Source organism: Daucus carota, chromosome 7 (assembly GCF_001625215.2).
Source record: "Daucus carota subsp. sativus chromosome 7, DH1 v3.0, whole genome shotgun sequence".
NCBI lineage: Eukaryota > Viridiplantae > Streptophyta > Magnoliopsida > Apiales > Apiaceae > Daucus > Daucus carota.
The window spans coordinates 32,508,872-32,527,250 of NC_030387.2; the positions used below are offsets into that span (position 1 = coordinate 32,508,872).

An 18,379-nucleotide genomic window follows, 5' to 3' on the forward strand; every position below is an offset into this window, starting at 1 on the left:
TTTGAGAAGTGAAAAAACAATTTTGTTCCTAATTTTTCTACTTTTACAAGATATACGTATACATTATAAAATAAGAAAAATATTTGCATCAGTCTGCCACTTATTTATTTATTATTTTCTGAAGAAGTGGTTGCGGCATCCAAGTAATGTAACATTTACTACCAACCTCTGGAAGACAAATCTAGAAAGCGGTAAGTATTGGGGGAAATTTAAATTTAATAACCGGCAGTGAGATTTTATATCAGTTTAAACATAATATTGGAAAACATTGAGGCACAAAAGCAAGTAAACTGATAATTATTTTGAGGAAAAAACGTGATCTCGGTGTCAATTTTAGGTCATCTTTGATGGCCAACAATAACTAACATTTTCTGGATGATATATATCATACATGGCAGGTACCTCTTGCCCCACTGTGAATCCTTCCCTGATTACCTCCGCATATCTGAACCTCCTGCAGCTCCTTGCACAACGTACAGTGATTGTGTACTAACTATGCTTAACCATCTATCAAAATCCATGGCATATAAACAAGATAACAAATATTAATAGACAGAAGATATGAGAACTATAGTCCATAACTATACAAATTTTTATCATGTAGTTTGGTTCATATAAAATGTAAGACAACATTATGTACATTCCTTTGTGGCTGAAAATGTTATTCTGCAACTGAAAAGGCTTAATGAAGCGGCCTGAATCAACGGTAATGTGAAGGAAATTCCAAGGACATGTTAAACTAGAAACGAGGTCCTCTTTTCACCGAGTAGCCTTCTTTGGAGGGTGTTTCCTTGTTCTTGACCTGAGTCTAGTCCTCGGTCCACCTTCCGACTTTCCAGTGCCATGGTCCTGGTCCTGTTTAGGTGGAGGAGTCTCCTCCTGGACTGGATTTACCTTGAGCTTATTCCTCCTCTTGTATACAATAATACTTTGATCTTTAGGGGCCTTCCCAGATTCTTCAGCTACAGGAGACTTGCCCCTTGAGGAAGGCTCAATGTCAACAAGTCTCTTCATCTTCAATGCGCCTTTGGTTCTCTCAGAGGATAAGCAAATTGTGTGACTTCTTGAAGATTTGCTAGGCGTTACGTCAGATGAAGTATGCTGACTTTGGTTGGCACTGCGAGAAAGATTAGCCCCCAGCTTGGCAGCCCAGTCATCGTTCCCAGGAAAGGACCCTTCACCATCTAAAGCCGACTTGATTCTCTCCTTATCTTTTTCCCCGGCTTCCCTGAAGGAAATGTCACTCCAAATGTGATCCTCCCCAAGTTCATCAGCCATTAATTTTGTTTCAGCTAAAAACTTGGGATAATCTGCAAAATATGCAAAGCTAAATATTATAAAAGGACTGGTAGCAGAGAAGGCACGAGTACTATCTAGTAGATTAATTTTAAAAATTTTGTTGCCATATGCACCAAATTGTAAAGGCAGTATGCATTTCATCGACAGATATAATGCATTTTACTCTCTGTATGCTAATGAAGTTGCCAAAAAAACAAAAGGAAACGTTACAAAGAAATGAGGTCAAAGTTGTGAGCACAGGATATCTCTCTACTGTAATTGAATACAGGTTTACAGCAGATGACAGGGTTATATATAAAAATTGCGGTCTTAGGGTTTGGCTTGGGTTCTTGCATTTTTTAACGTAAGAAATGGCAATTAGTTTCATTTTTGGAAATTTTTGAAGGTGTCTGGTCCGCTTTTGCTTCATTGTACAAACTATAAAGATTCATAATCATATTGACAAGGATATCAGACAACAGATTCACAAGTGTTTACTTTAAATCACATTATTAAGTACTAATTATCAAAACTAATAACTTACCTGGATGACAAAGGAGTAACATGTGCATGCCCCCAAGCGCATCCAGTTTCTGTTTAACTTCTAAAGCATGCTGAAGGCAGAAGACATGCCATCGAGAGGAATCATCAAGGCTGGATACTGGGGAAACTTCTTCCAGTTCAGTTTCAGAGTTGGAGGAATCCTCATAGGTCAGAGCTATAAGAGCCAGCGATGATATATCCTTTGGAAGCCTACTACTACAGGAAGCTTCCATCCGCCCTGCATTTAATATATATTTCCATATTAAAATACCTTCGTGATATCTACATATTTTCATTTTAACTGACATAATAAACCACAACAGGTCATGAATTTCTTACAGAATACCATATGCATTTTACCTACTTCTCTGAAAGCTTACCCTTAGATATACTGCACGAGAAACAACTATCTATGGTATGCAGAAAATAAAGGGAGTGTTAACATGTCTTTGTTGAGAAAGGGGGAAGCTGTAAACTGGTATGTAGTATTCTTACCTAAACCAGAATCCAGCAGATCCACTTCACTAGGTTTTATGATTGCTGAACAAGCAAAACATAAAACCCCACATGCTAAACATGAAAAATGACCTGCATCAGGCAACCACTCACATTGATCAGGTCCGTATTTTTGAGTGTTAATGTTCAGGTTCTGAGAAGTCAGGGTTCACAATAAAAATTAATGTGTTTGCTAAACAAGGGAATATTCTTACCATTATGCAAATCAGGAAAATTTCCCTTGAAAAAATCACAGGGCAAAAGAATAGGTGGAGATCTTTTCCGAAGACTATGAAGCAGGTTGGTATTATGCTTCACATCTTGCACAAAGAGCTCCTTCACGAGGCGTTCCCCTTCACCTTTATGCTTCTCTTCTAATCCCGAATTCCTTGTTTCCATGCTCACTGGTACCCTGAGAATGTAAGATCATATAGAAAATCTTTATCATGAAGCAATTATAATACTGACTACGTATATGACTGTTCAACTAAATCATGCTCATGGAACCAAAATATTACCATCTATCTTATAAAGGTTTATGCTAACTTCTTAAAGATACTAACATATGAGAAAGAATGCTGTGTTTAGAATGCAAGTATGCAACAATTATAATGACAGAATCTTTATTGAATAATATTTTTGCCCAACTCTGAATATTGATTTTTGCAAATAAGCTAGCTTAAAAAGCCATACTCAATACACTCGAAGTAATCTATGAACTGGGAAAACCTTGAAGAGAATGACAGGGCATGATCATAGAGCAATTGGATATGGGAAAAAAGTGGAGGATAGTTTATTGCAGCTCGTCGGATTTCAGCTTCTCTTGCAAACCGTAACCATTCAGGAGTTGCAATATTTGAAGCTTCCGCGCAGTTGAATCCTATGTGCATTAATTAATGTCAAGATAGATATAGTATTGATATAATAATATTACAAACAAAATCCAAGGTAAAAAGATGTCTGACCATGACTGAATCCGGAATGGTAAGCCCTTGGAAAAGTGACAATAAATTCTCCCGGATTCTGGACCAGCCTGGTTTTACAAAGCAATAAAGGCGGGAAACAAATATATGAATAAATCGCCAGAAATTATACAGTCACATAAATACATTTGATGCTCTAAGAGAAAGTCCTAGTAATCAAGTCTCCATGTTATAAGTGGAAAGAAGAAAGGATCAGGCCCTTTGTTGTAAAATATTCAGTAGAAAAAGATAAAACAGTTACCTGCAACATCGAATGCCAGCATTAAGAAACACTTCCGGGGAGATGACCGTGGTCTTTTTAGCAAGGCTAGCAAAAGTCGCTGCAGTTGTACACGCTAAGAGTAGTAAGTACTGAGCAAAAATATGCAGAACCCTTACAAAATGGAAAAGACTAATATATAACAGTTCGAACTAATATAAAGCTGAAAAGACATACTTGGAGGTTCAACAAAAAACTATGGCCTTAAAGACTTTATAAGTGCTTCCCCACATACAATGCATAAAGTTTTAATCTTAAGCTAAACCTTGAATTATATATACAAATTGGAGAAGTGGTTTGTTAACCATGGCTATGGAAATTTTGGCACCCCATAAAATCATATCAATTGCATACAGCACATGTTAGGAGCAAATTATGATAAACATAAATTGAGACAATTTAGCATAATTTCAATAATAACCAAACTCACAGATAGGATTCATCTCAGCTCTATAGCCATGATTTCTGATGACCTCCTCAAAAGCAGCTGCAGAATCCTGAGGCACCCCATACCATGTCTTCTTATCCCCCATGTGCATGTAATTCAGGCTATGTAGATCATGATCCTCTACATGCCACGCGAACCAGGTGAAGAGCATGCCCATATAGACCATTGGGGATGTAACCCCGGGTATGTCATCCTTTATGAACCTCAGGGGACATCCTTCTAACCTTGCAGTTCCCCTCAAATTCCAATTAGAATCTCCCACATTTAAATATTCATTCAATCCATCTCCACCCCTCCGCTTCTCCAACTCCACGAAAGCTGATATGTGCATGTCATTTGCATACTCAACCTCAAAGGGCTTCTCAGCATTAGCATTCCAATAAAGGCTTTCGATTTCAAGAGAACTTAAAGCCCCCTTTTTTATCGAACTTCCCTTGAAAAAGCTTTTTTCGAAAGACTTAGCCTTTGCTTCGAATTCAGCAACAGTGTAAGTCTTACCACTCTCCCTCACAGATTTAATCACAGGGTAGTGTTTTCTCTGGCAAGAACCAACTTCCTGCACCCGAGTGGTGAATGTTGGCTTTAATTCGCCTTCCAGAGAGGCAGAACAAGCCAACAAAGACTTATTAAGTTGATCAAATGTGGTTTTCATCAAGGGCAACAAGACAGGGGGTATGATTTTACAAATACCATACACAGAAGCCTCTTTCTCAATTTTTTGAATATAACCAATAGGATCCTGAAATTCTTCGAGGGTCGGATGAAATTCGGGTGCTAAAGGAAGGGATTTAAGCCATTGCAAAACCTCTGTTTTCTTATAAGGGCGTGGTTTGTACCCTGCTCTGCCTCTAATTCTTGCCATTGAATTTACAATAAAAGCTTACAACAATTAAACACACAAGAAGAAATGTATATATCAATAAATTAATACGTACAAGACCTGTGAAGCTTTGAGAAGGGCCTGATACAGGAGCTTTAAAGGCAGAGAGATGAGAAAGACAGAGTGAAAAGAAAGAGAGAAGGTGAGCTGGTATATATTGTATTCTTCTTGTGTTCTAGTATCAGTAATGTTTGGGGCACCCCTGTTTTTAATTTCTTTTCTTCCTTTTCTTATTCTCCTCTGGGTAAATAAAATGGAGAATGTGCAAATAAATGTGTTTCGGTGGTTTAATTGTAAGTTCACAACTAGAAACGGTTATTTTGTAAATTTTAAGGATAAGGACGAAAAGAATTAGATGATTATATATCCTACGTATTGTTCAGCCACCGCCTACTTATGATTTTATTATCAAAATTTGAACATTTTATACATGAATTTGTATCTTTTGTTCTTGAATTGGATCTCATCTTATTAAATTTGGTTCTTAGTCTTATCTTAACTGTCGACTGTATGCCACCGCCTACTTATAATTTTATTATAAATTTAAATATTATATACATGATTTTGTATCTTTTGTTCTTGAAATGGATCTCATCTTATTGAATTTGGTTCTTAGTCTTATCTCAACTGTTGACTGTATGCTGGATTTTCTTTGTGATTGCTTACGACTGTATACGTTGCATTCTTTTTGTGATTATCAACTTAGATGAGTGAAAGAGTTTTGTAGTTTAATTTTTTTATAAAAATTTGAATGTTTTATACATGAATTTGTATCTTTTGTTCTTGAATTGGATCTCATCTTATTGAATTTGGTTCTTAGTCTTATCTCAACTGTCGACTGTATGCCACCGCCTACTTACAATTTTATTATAAATTTGAACATTATATACATGATTTTGTATCTTTTGTTCTTGAACTGGATCTCATCTTATTGAATTTGGTTCTTAGTCTTATCTCAATTGTCGACTGTATGTTGCATTTTCTTTGTGATTGCTTACGACTGTATACGTTGCATTCTTTTTGTGATTATCAACTTGGATGAGTGAAAGAGTTTTGTAGTTTAATTTTTTTATAAAAAAAATTGAAATATGTTATTCGTGCTCATAATGAGTTTTTGGTTTATATGTTTCTTTTGGTCTGTTGGTTTTGGATCTTTATGTGATCAATGATATATACTTACAATATTTTTTACATGTATTTATAAGTTTTACGGACCTTTTTGAAAAAATATCATGATAATAATTTTATTATAGTTGCAAAAGTGGACAAACATAGTTGGTATGGATGAAAGAATTGAAATGTCGGATTTTCAGTGCTATAATGAGATTGGTGAGTGTCATATTTTATATATAATGTGGATCATAGAAAATTTAACATATGGAGGTTGCATAGCGTGATTTTATATATAATTAATGTGGATTACAGTCTACTAACTATCAAATTTAAGATGTTGGTTGCAGGATTTCATATTTTTTTACATTTAATGTATGATGTTATGTATAAGTGGATTACAGAGTATCAAATTTATTATGTTGGTTTCAGATTGTCAATTTTTATATATAATGTGGATTACCAGGTGATATCATATTTATCATATGTAGATTGTAGAACGTGAAATTTTACATATAAAATGGATTACATGGTATGAGATTTAACATATACAAGTTGCATAGTGTCTCATTTACATTTAATACAAATTGCCAATCTCAGATGCGGGGTACAATGTGGATTGTAGTGTGTTAATATTTCATTATATCTCAATTTTACGTTAATTACTATGATAGACGAGCAAAATGAATGTTATAATAGATTGTTATTATAAACAATATTATCTGCAATGACATGTTGTAGAGTGTATGATTGAAAAAATATATAACATTACAAAGTATATGACAGGAAACATGATTTACATAGAGCTTGAGAAGAAAATGCGTATAACAATATTGAAGAGTATGGATTAAGAAATGTTAGTTGTCGATAAGAACTGATAAGCATAATGTGTTATCAAAGAATATTGAATTTGTTATTGAAGGATATGGAAAAATTTAATGTTGACATAGATTATTAATATAATTAGTATTGTGTGCGAGGAAATGTCGCCGGTATTATCGTTCAGAGAACAAAGTTGTAGAGTATATAACCTCAAACATATGTAAATTTGCATATATGTTTGAAATGTATAATTTGTCGGGAGTGGTGGAGGGAAAAATATGGTCGAATTGCTTAGTCTGACAGTGACATCAGGTTGTTTTGCCTGATGTTATAAAATGGCCATAATAAATTTGGAGTTTTTTTAATACAAAGGACTGATTTAATATTTATATATTTACCCTTTTAAATTTATACAATAATCTTAGGTGAACTCTAGGAGGGCACCCTTAAACCCATTATTCTCAAAATGTGTGGTACTATTGATAATTTACTGATGACGTGAGAAGCAGAATTTGTCATGTGACAAGAATTTGTCTATTTATAATCAATATTTATAAATAGATGAAATGAATACTTTCACATAAGTTGATTTGGTGTTAACTTCTTGACATACAAGAAACAGGAATCTTTCTACGTATATGAAGGAAAGAATTAACATAACAGGTTTCTTATGTAATGAGAATATGAAATGACCATTGTCATATATTATAACGAAAATAGTATTATACTATTATCTATGAAGAAAAGTTGCAGAAATTATCTTCAGAGAAAAAATTTGTAGTGTATAACTGTATATGACAAGCAAAATAGACAAAAATGTAGAGTATGACAAAAAACAATCGTAGAGAGCTTTTATAAAAAAAAATATGTGTATGACAATATTGAAACGTGTCGACTAAGAAATATTAGTTATCGGCAAGACAAATGAGAAGTACATTAATCCTATAACAAAATTTGAAGAATATTGAATAAACATGTCACTCAAGTCTTACGAATAACTATTATTTCATAATCAATACTCTCAATATTGTCATATATACGTAATTAACTTCACATAACATTCACCAAGAAATCATAATCAATACTCTCAATATTGTCATATATACGTAATTAACTTCACATAACATTCATCAAGAAATCTTAGCTGATAGTATCATCGAGAAAGAAACGGGCTTTGTCTTGCGACGAGCACCGAAAAATGTTGGATGAATATCTGCAAATTAACAAAAAACTGAGCACCGAAAAATGTTGGATGTATATCTCTAATTTAACAAAAAACTGATATTCAAAAATATTTTGATTTGGTCTCTAATTGTAATGATGTACAGACAAATGTGTTTGAAAATACATAGAAAGTTCAACATAAATTGATGCCTTGATAGTTTGACAATACAAACACAAGAGTAGCAATGATCCCGGTACGTCAACTGCTTAGCATTGGTCTGAATTGGTGTCCGTTTCTGAAAGCTTGAGCGATACAGGACAATGATCACTTCCACAGAAACCTGCATAAAATTCAGTCAAAACATATAAGAGAAATATATTTAAACAGAAGGCGGCAGGCAGCGGGAATAGATGGATGTATATAGCAACAAAAAGGTTATTAGGGTTCCGCCTTCCAAAAAAAGAGTTACTCTGCAGACTGCAGTGCAAACTCTGGGAAACTGCAGTTGTTAAATACTATCCAATCAATTATCACGACTCCACATTATTGTCATGGCTCTCCTCACCACCGTGGCACATGGTGCAGTGACAATTTTGATGTATTTAGTAATTATTTTTAAGATTCAAAGTATATTTTCTACATAAACTATAAAAGTTATATTACCCTGTAACTCGATCCCCTGTCCATGCATCTCGCATGCAACAATTCTGTCCTTGAGCGTTTCTGAAACAATGAAGTAGTCTATCCTCATCCTTTTTCCACGATATCTGCAAGAAATGCAAAGTAGCAGTTCATTATTTACATAAAATCTATCAAAGATGTGATTTGCAAATAAAATCTATCTTCTTCCTCAAAAAGTTATGACTAGCCAACCAAGGTATACTTGGAATCCCTGAGGCGGCCCAGCATTCTCCCCTCAAAGATTTTTACTCTAATCAAAGATGTGATTTCCACATGAAGTTTTTACAGCATACACAAATGTTAAGACATCGAGAAAAACTTACTTCCCCACAGGATTTCCTGACCAAGAGAAGCCACGCTCCATATCTTTGTCCTCGTGTAGGACTCTGTAGGCATCTAGAAGTTTTCCCCTGAAGCAGAATTGACGAAATGAAAAATTCAAACTTTATATGCATAATGATTAAAGATAACCTACTTTAAGATGGCAAGGGATATTTGAATATATTCTTTTATGGTAATTAGACCTGAAAAAGATTACAAAGCAATCATGTTACCAACATGATAACATTGAATAGTGGGATGAGACGGAGAGTGGTGGGAAATTAATAGTTTAACTGTTAACAATCTTTTTTAATCACAAACAGCATGTTCCTAAAGATTTAGTTAGTTTGGTCACTGATGGAACAGTAAAGGATTTAAGAGATAAGCAGCCAAAAGCTAAAGAAGTTGCCATCATTAGAAGAAATGAATTTACTATTGCATTATATAATTGACACTAGTAGACATCTTAGATGCCTATCTTTCATACTCAAACAGATGAAAACTTACTCTGCAATATTAAAACTTTGGGTTCATATTTCTTCTTCAGTTAGCAATAATATAAATGTCGGAATTGTGCTAAAAGGTAATTCTCAGCACACCGTGCTGTCACTATTTAGGGCAAGGTATAAAACAGTGCGCTGTTTATAAAACAGCAACAGGTTACTCTACAATAAAAAAGGGGTTACATACTGCTTTAATATCGCACCAAAACGCTTCCTCTCAGACAATGTAAATCCAGGTTGTCCACAGTCCTGCACAATCAGAGAGGAACATCCTGTAACTTAGAAGTTGGAAATTTAAAAGTGTAAATGGCATATACTCTCTGGAGAGCTGAGATATTAAAGTATTGATCATAATTGTTTAACCAGTATCACTCCATCATTTAATTGTAAAATCACAGTATGCTCTTACCTTGTTTGATATAGATGAGCATATTGGAGTTTTGGGAGATGAAAATACTCTTAATAGAGAAATACAATAACAATACTATTCACAAGAAACACGAGTCCTGTAATTTAATTACGTATTTTTACAACTAGCATAATATGAAAACTCGTTCCATATCTATTCATGAATACACAGGTCACCTTGAAATTTTGGTTTAAGAACGTCCTTATTCAACCAACATCATAGTAAAATTTGTAATAAAATTTATACTAGAATCATTCTTGATAAGATGAACCATGGCATATAAATGGCATAAGCTTCCTACTAATTTCATAAGGAACGGAGGGCCACCAAACCCAGGTTTTCATGAGAGCAACATATGTAGTTCAAGAAGATTAAAGAACCAGTCTCTGGCAATAAACCTTTTATAGATAATATCAACAAAAGACAATATGTAAAAGTGAATAAACTGCACAGAAAGCATATAATGAACAAGCACCTCTTTATTTGGTGGAGTATAACCATTGAGCTTGGCCGAGCTAAAAAATTCTGGATGACTCACATCAGTCTCTTCATGGCTACAAATGCCAGAAGTAAAACAGGTTAATAAAGGATGAGTATTTACTTATACAATAACAATATTCAAGAATACTGCAATAAAATGAAACATGAAAAATTATTATAGCAAGTTTTGTAACTGAAGAGAAATTTAATGAGAAAATTCAATTTAAAACCAAAACTATCTGCAAGAAAATTCAGTGCTGCATGGCCGCTTGACTATAATGTATATAACTCTTAGAAACAATAATATATAATGATGTGGATCAATAACTAGCTATCAACCTGAGCTCCCCCATGATAATTTCTTGATGTAATGAACTAAAAGTTTTTGAGCATGTTTGGCTGAGCTTATGACTTATAACTTAATGTGACTTATGTGATAAGCTGGGAGCCTAAAATATCTGTTCGGATAATTTTGACTTATTAATGACTTATGAGTTAGTATAATAATAAAAATAAAAGTGATTTATAGGTAATTTATGTCTTGTGAGTACATCAAACTAACTTCTGGCTTTAAGTCAGTTTCTGGCTTATTTCTAGTTTTAAGTCGGCTTCTGACTTATTACACAAACAGACATTTTTCAGCTTAAAGTTGAAAACAGTTTTAAGCCCCAGCTTTATGTCGGGACAAACAGGCTCTTTGTCACAAGTTACAATAGAAGGAAGTGGAAATGGGCACCGAAAGATAGGTAAAAGACAACCACAAAACAAGAAACAGCTGCTAGTATAGTGGTGCTCCAAGTATGCAAGCCAATTTTGGTCATAGTGCAGACATTGTTTACGGGCTACATGATTTGACATCTACATGAATCTAGTTTCTCTAACTGAATAGGGGTTCGTGAGTTCATCAGAATAAGTAGATCAAATAGGTGACAAGTGGTCTAGAGATTTATATATATGCCTACAGCTGCTTTGTCCTACTGTAGTACTGTGAGTTGGCTTTCTTAGTCTTTTAAAGTTGGATTGGTTTTTTGGGTCTTGTTTAACTTACCAAGTCTGTAAAACTAAAAATCTTATTTCATCAGTCAGTAATTCTTGCACTTATATGCATTGTGTGATTTGCAAAGAAACTCTGCAGCATAATCTGCCCAGTACCCACCAACTGCATCAATAGAGTTCTTGGTAAACATTCAGAAACAAAAATACAATTAAGGTCCCCCACCAGAATAACACGAGCTAAAAAAGAAAACATACCTTACATTAAGGTCCCCACACCAGATAAGGGGTTTATCCAAATTTTGCAAAACAAAGTCTAGCATTCGCTGATCCCATTTCCTTCTCCTCTGAAATGAGGTTTCCTCATCTTTCCAACCATTGTTTGGCACATACGTATTTAGCAAACGAAAGGATTCAAATTCAGCTAGAATAACCCGGCCATCAGGTTCGTGCTTTGAACCTATAAAAATACATTTATAAATTCAAGTTCTCCCAGTTTTCAATGGAAATGGTTGGAATATTAAAAGAAAGTGTAGAATGCTCTAAGGTTTTATGCTTGAGTGCAATTTATGGTAACTACTTTAGAGAAGAACATAATTAGTCGCTGAATTTCAAAAAAAAAAAACCATTTCCTAACAATTTGGTAGCAGTTTACATTTTAGATAGCTCTATGATGCCCATGAGCCATTGTATAAAAGTGCAGCCAAATCAGATTGCAGATACACAAAGGTCAAAGGAAGACAATTTAGTAGGCTATATAACAAAAAATGATAGGAACTTGCAGATTATAAAATTAATTTAGATAAAATCAGTTTGCTTATAATCCACAAGTTATTAATCTCTTCCACAATCCAACCCACATAATGAAAGCCCTTAGTTCCTTTTTGCTCCCAAAGAACATTTTTAAAGTAGCAAATATCCCTAATGTCGTTACCTAGAAGCCAGATCTAGGACATAAAATTATTTAGGGGAATCAATTGAATGTAGATGCAAGCAAAAGAAGACGTGCATTTATGAGAAGTAAAGTATCATTCCCTTTTGCATTTTGTAATTATAGACGAGTGGATTTCCTTATTAAAAACAAACAGACATGAACACACTGCAGGATCCTATACTATACCCCTCATTAGCCCACCACTGTAATGTTCTTCTAATCCTTAGTAAACTCAGCTAGAGATGAAACTAAAAATTTATAGAACTGCATATTGCAGTCTCTATATCCCTTATTATTGGAGGTCATATAATAGAGGAACCCTACTTCTCCAGCCATGTATACAATAGAAATCAAATGGAAGAAGTTCAGCAGACCACAACGCGTGGAAATTTGTATTATGTGCTACATTAATACGTAAATTTACTGTAATACTTTACCTGTTTGATTAAGAGAGAAGGAGACCTTTGGATTGAAACACTTTTTCACAAATAATGCAGTTCCAGCATACTTTGTATCTGAAAGAGACCACCAAAAGTTATAGTCTTTTAATGGTGAATTTGAGATGGCACGCATTACAATCTGCATAGTTTGCAAACATAGAACCGTTCAAGGAAACCAATCAAATAATTGAAATTCTATATTTCTTGAGAGTTGAGAGTGAGGCATTGTAAGATTTAAAAGTTATAAGGTTTACTACTAACTACTAAGAAGTAAAATAGTCACCTGTTTTTCCTCACGTGAAGAGCTTGTGTCATCTTTTAGTTCTCTTGGGTTTTTAGGATTTCCCTTTGCACCAGCTGCTGGCAGCCTTACTTCCTACACCAGCCATTTGTCACAATTTTTTTAATTCAAAATAAGATTTTAATGTTGATAAAACTTCAAAAACTAATTTCCAGAAAAAAAAAATAATATGACATAGAATTAGAAACAATAAAATAGAGTTCTGGTGATAGTATTAGTAAAATATCAAATTGGTAACTTAGCAACCAAAAAAAATAAAAATCAAATTGATCCCGGCAGTTGAGCATGGGATTTCTAAAAGGTAAGCCAGTTCACCAACACATTCCACGGCATCATTTATCTTCAGCCAATAATTCAACTTGCTAACAGATTCTTAGTAGTCATATCTAAAGTTTGGCAACAAAATTTTTCCATTTATTCTTCAACACGGTATCATGTAGACAATACATAGCCATGACATGATTGTTTTCATAATATTTTGTAAGGCATGGGTAAACAGAAACAAGGTATACTGAAAAAACACAGCAGTCACACCATGCCAGTGTATGCTAAACACCTGAAGTAAACTAACATGAATGACGAGACGGAGCTCGATTTGATAACAAAAATGGTAAAACATTTACAGATGGATACATATGACTCAACTAATCAAAATTACGGTATAATTTTTAAATAATGACTTCTTTTGACTTGGAACAAGACCGACTTCTTTCGACTTGGATCAAGATCACATGCATAAGTTAATGTGAAAACTCTGCATAGTCTAAAGGCCAGTTCAAATAATTATATAGATTCAATTTCACCAATATCCAGAACTCTACACGAATCTATATTCACTTTAACCCTAGAATTAAACATTCTGATTACGCTCAGAAGATTTAACGGATTAATTAAATGAAACATAACAATGATTGTAGCGCAATTAACAAATTATGAGTTTAAAACATCTATCTCGTACCTACATACATCTCACCACAGTCGAATTACATTCAGTTCAAGATGGAAAGAACACGACTAAACTATCAAACACCCTTGATGAACTTCACACCAATGCAAAAGCAAAAATCCCAATAACCATTATCAAAGAAATCATACTAGTTCCACATTAACAGTAACACACCATCTCAAACCAGCAAAAACTATACTCAATCCTATAAAGGGGCAATTTTTATCCAGACCAAGTAACTATTCTCAACAAACAAACAAAATACAAAAATTGGCTTCTTTCTAGAAGACAAGCACTAAAAATGGTATATACAATCCAAGAAACACATCAAAAAAACAACAAATTTTAAATAAAAAAAATCAACTTGAATTTATATAATAATCAGCTTCACAAATTCACAATGCACACATATATACAAAATTACAAAACACCCAAGAACCAAACCCTATAGTGAGGCACTTTCAAAGTAAAGAAGATTAGAGAAGAGTAGAGAAGAGACCTGAATAGCAATGACATCCGGGTCGGATTCTTGGAGCAACTTGGTGAATTCGGGCCAGTTATTCTTGACCCGGAGAAGGAAGCTATTGGCATTCCATGTCAAGAACTTGGTGGGCTCTTTCTTGTTCTTGGTCAAACCCTCATCATTATTATTAATGTTATTATCAGTGGCTTTTTGAGTTGTTTCTGCAGCATTATTGACAGAATGAATTGTGGGTTTTTTAGAAGACCCTTCTTTCTCAACTGGTTTGAAAAATCTCTTCATCTCTTCACACAAAACGAGGGCTTAAAGTCTTGAACTATTGCTGCTGTATCTTTGTTTACAGTGGAGACTGTACTGTGTTTAACAGAAAGCTGATTATATAATTAAAAATAGTATAATTGCTGTTTTTTTCAAAAAAAAAGTTTATATTTTCTGAGAGCTTTTTATATTTAGTGGGCGTTTGGGTAAGCTTAAAATAAGTGTTTTTTGCTTAAAATAAATAAGTGGAGCAGAAGTTAGAAGTAAATTAAGACTTATAAGTGGTTAAAGTGTTTGGCAAATAAGCAGAAGTCCTGAAACAAAAGCTAGCATTCCTAACTTTTTATAAGTGCTTCTTGACTTATTACACAAATGGTACGAATAAGTGCTTATAACTTATAATCCAGAAACTGGGCTTTTAAGCCCTCCCCAAACACCCCCTTAGTATCTGAAAGGAAAAAGGTTGATGTTTTGTTTAAAAGGATTTATGTTAAATTTATAGGGTTTTTTCACCTTCACACATGTTTCTAGAAAATGATCCAAGATCTCACAAAATATATAAATAATGTCCAGAATAACAGAATTATGAAAAAAATATCCCAAATAACAATTATTAACACTAGTTAATCTAGCGTAATCTAGCGTTTTCATTTAAAAAGAAAAACATTACATCATGTAGCTAACCCCAGCAAAACATTACCGTTCTTTGCTAATAAAAGCTACATAAAATAACACTATGTTCTTTTAACCCTTAGCGTTTTTTATGAATATCCAAAGCATTACATGATGTAGCGTTAATGAATGGTTATCAGAATTTTTTTTTTGAACGTGATAATGGGATCAACCCCCTGTTTTTCTGGCTTTTAAGTCTAGGTTTATTCTCTTCCGCAATTTTTTTGTCTAAAATTTGAATCAGGTTTTAAAATGTTCCTGATTTTAAATTTAAAAATATTTGATTGTGTAATAAGTTACAAAGTCACCTAAAAATTAAGTCTTTAGTGGGTGTATTCAATTTGCATTTGAAAAGATTTTTTTCATTTATAAAATTCGATCTCTTTCAAACCCTCGATGCGTTCTCTAGTAGCGCGAGGAGTATTTTTATAAAAATCTATCGGAATCTTGTAGTATTCAATTATGATTATAAATTATACTATAAAAAGTAAGATAAAAAATATAATTTTTTCGACTATCCAACCGATATTCTTATTAATTTTTTGCTCAAAAAATATATTCTTAAATTTCTAATACAACATTCACTACGGGAAAACAGGACATAACCGACCGAAAGAATCGGTCGGTTATGATGAATATCGGTCGGTTATAGGTCTAAAACCGACCGATATGGCTGGTCGGTTAAACCCTGGTCGGTTACGTGAATTGGTCGGGTTTAACCCTTAAAACCGACCACGTAAGTGGTCGGTTATGTGCCTTTTTGTTCCCAGAAAATTGGCCCCACTTGATGCCACCTGTCACCACGTGGCAACAGGTGTCAGACCACGTCAGAAGCGACTACTAAAACCGACCGACCAAAGTGGTCGGTTATGTGCTTTTTATCTGAGTTGACTTTGACACAAAACCGACCGCAGTCAACCTTCTGCCACGGTCTAATTTCTTCCGCCAAATGCACAACCAAGTGTTCCATCGAATCAAACCAACTTTGAGGAAAAATTGTTTCCAATAAACACAATGCCTTCACAACTGATTTTTCCATTATTTCCAAATCGGTTTTTGTAACCGTGGATGAGCACAAATCTTGAAAAAAATTTGCAATTGCCGTGATGGCAGCCGCAATAGGCGCCGGTAAAAGCTCACGAATTGCAAGAGGCAATAATTTTTGAAGAAATATATGACAATCATGCGATTTGAATCCATAAAATGTACACTCCTCAACATTACAACAACGAGATATATTTGAGGAATAACCGTCTGGAAGTTTCAGTGAACTAATCCATTCACACAAAAGTTTACGTTGTTTTCTTGTAATGGAAAAAGGTGCTTTGGGTGACTTGCCATTTTCATCGATCCACAAATGAGGTAACACACCAAAGTGCTTGCAATCCGCTCTTGCTTTTTTGTGATCCTTTGACTTCTTCGCATTCACAATAGTAAAAAATAGGTTCTCAAAAACATTTTTTTCCGTATGCATGATATCAATTGAATATCGTAAACTATGTGAAGACCAATAAGGGAGTTCATAAAAAATTGGAACATGAGTCCAATGATGCTCTTCCCCATATCCGATACTCCTCGCCTTTGTATTAGTCTTTCCGGGTGGTGGAAAAACTAAACCGTCAAGCAACTCCTTTACACCCTCCCCGGACAAACGACCACGAAACACTCTTCTTTCCGCATTATCAAACAAATTACTTTTCCGACGTAGTGGATCATTCGGTTCAAGGAATATTCGGTTCGTGCCATAGAAACTACATTTACCACAATGTTTTAATTGAAACCCTTGCACACTTCCAAGACACACTTGACATCCTAATTTTCCTTTACCCGACCATCCACTTATCATACTCATAGCGGGATAATCACTAATTGTCCACATAAGAGCCGCTCTCATTGTAAAATTTTGTTTCAAAGATTGATCATATGTTTCAATTCCTGTATTCCACAATATCTTCAATTCATCAATGAGAGGCCTTAGACAAACGTTAATATCTTTGCCAATGCTATTCGGACCCGGCACTATATCGGTCATAAACATATAGGGTTTTTTCATACACATTGATGGCGGAAGATTGTAGACAACTACTACTATGGGCCACACACTATATGTTTTTTTCCCGGTAGGGCCAAATGGGTTGAAACCGTCGGTTGCAAGGCCAAGCCTTATATTACGAATTTCTTGAGCAAATGATGGATATCGACGATCAAAATTTTTCCACTCTTCTCCGTCCGCGGGATGACTAATTTCTCCATCTTTGACATCTCGATTCTTGTACCATCTCATATGGTCGGATGTATGTTTTGACATATACAAGCGTTGTAGTCGAGGAATCAAAGGAAAATGTCTCAATATTTTTTTTGGTATTTTTTTACCATCTTTCCTCAAAACATCCCGATAACGATCTTGACCACATATATCACACACAACTTTATCCTTGTCATCTCCATAAAATAACATACAATCATTCTCACATAAATCAATCTTTTGATATTCAACCCTCAAACCCTTCATTATCTTCTTCATTTCATAATAAGTTTGGGGCAACGTGTGTTTTTTTGGTAATACATCCGCAAAAAGTGTAAGCAAACTATCAAAAGCCTTATTACTACAATGTGAGATATTCTTGAATTCTAACAATTTTGTGGTAAAGCTTAATCTTGTATACTTCGTATTACTGATAAGTGGTATTTATACACACTTATAGGCCTTCATTTCCACTTAAATTGGTTGGTTGTACTTAAGTGTTTAGTGTCTTTTGATGTGTTTTTATTGTTTTTCTGTGCAGGTCACGAGTTGAGGTGATGAAGTGAATTTCTATCATTTTAGGTTGGTTTTGGTGCATTATTTGCAAGAATAGAGAATTATGGATTCACCGCGACTTGGGATTTTGTGGGTATATCTTCTACAAACCCTCACGAGAGCACACTCGTCCACTAGAGCTATCTAGGGGTTTAAAGGGCTTGTTGCATATGCTAA

The 18,379-nt window shown here is 34.4% G+C and overlaps 3 protein-coding genes across 3 annotated transcripts; all 3 read right to left on the minus strand.

Moving 5' to 3' along the window:
- Positions 1-759: 759 nt before the first annotated feature.
- Positions 760-6,774, minus strand: LOC108195049 (lysine-specific demethylase REF6). Its single transcript, XM_064082087.1, is given in 8 exon segments — positions 760-1,310; positions 1,823-2,059; positions 2,317-2,421; positions 2,424-2,728; positions 3,046-3,196; positions 3,282-3,349; positions 3,541-3,619; positions 3,989-6,774. Coding segments are annotated over 8 exon segments (2,376 nt in total). The 5' UTR covers positions 4,869-6,774.
- A 1,305-nt stretch (positions 6,775-8,079) lies between these two features.
- Positions 8,080-14,828, minus strand: LOC108194056 (DNA-(apurinic or apyrimidinic site) endonuclease-like). Its single transcript, XM_017360947.2, has 9 exons — positions 14,491-14,828; positions 13,028-13,120; positions 12,742-12,883; positions 11,629-11,830; positions 10,373-10,451; positions 9,676-9,737; positions 8,988-9,074; positions 8,647-8,750; positions 8,080-8,323 (listed from the first exon to the last, which is right to left on the minus strand). Exons 1-9 carry the CDS (start codon positions 14,752-14,754, stop codon positions 8,250-8,252), a joined length of 1,107 nt encoding a protein of 368 aa, XP_017216436.1. The 5' UTR covers positions 14,755-14,828; the 3' UTR covers positions 8,080-8,249.
- A 1,391-nt stretch (positions 14,829-16,219) lies between these two features.
- LOC135147998 (uncharacterized) lies at positions 16,220-17,926 on the minus strand. The gene has a single exon (XM_064082088.1). It carries the CDS (start codon positions 17,924-17,926, stop codon positions 16,220-16,222), a length of 1,707 nt encoding a protein of 568 aa, XP_063938158.1.
- Between the last annotated feature and the right edge of the window lie 453 nt (positions 17,927-18,379).

Excerpts from the sequence above, each read along its gene's own strand:
- LOC108194056 (XM_017360947.2), bottom strand. The coding sequence starts at position 14,754 with ATGAAGAGATTTTTCAAACCAGTTGAGAAAGAAGGGTCTTCTAAAAAA. Across the intron at positions 11,831-12,741 it reads CTTCTCTCTTAATCAAACAG|GTTCAAAGCACGAACCTGAT; the intron begins GTAAAGTATTAC and ends GTATTTTTATAG. Across the intron at positions 8,324-8,646 it reads ACAGGGGATCGAGTTACAGG|GTTTCTGTGGAAGTGATCAT; the intron begins GTAATATAACTT and ends AATTTTATGCAG.
- LOC135147998 (XM_064082088.1), bottom strand. The coding sequence starts at position 17,926 with ATGAAGAAGATAATGAAGGGTTTGAGGGTTGAATATCAAAAGATTGAT.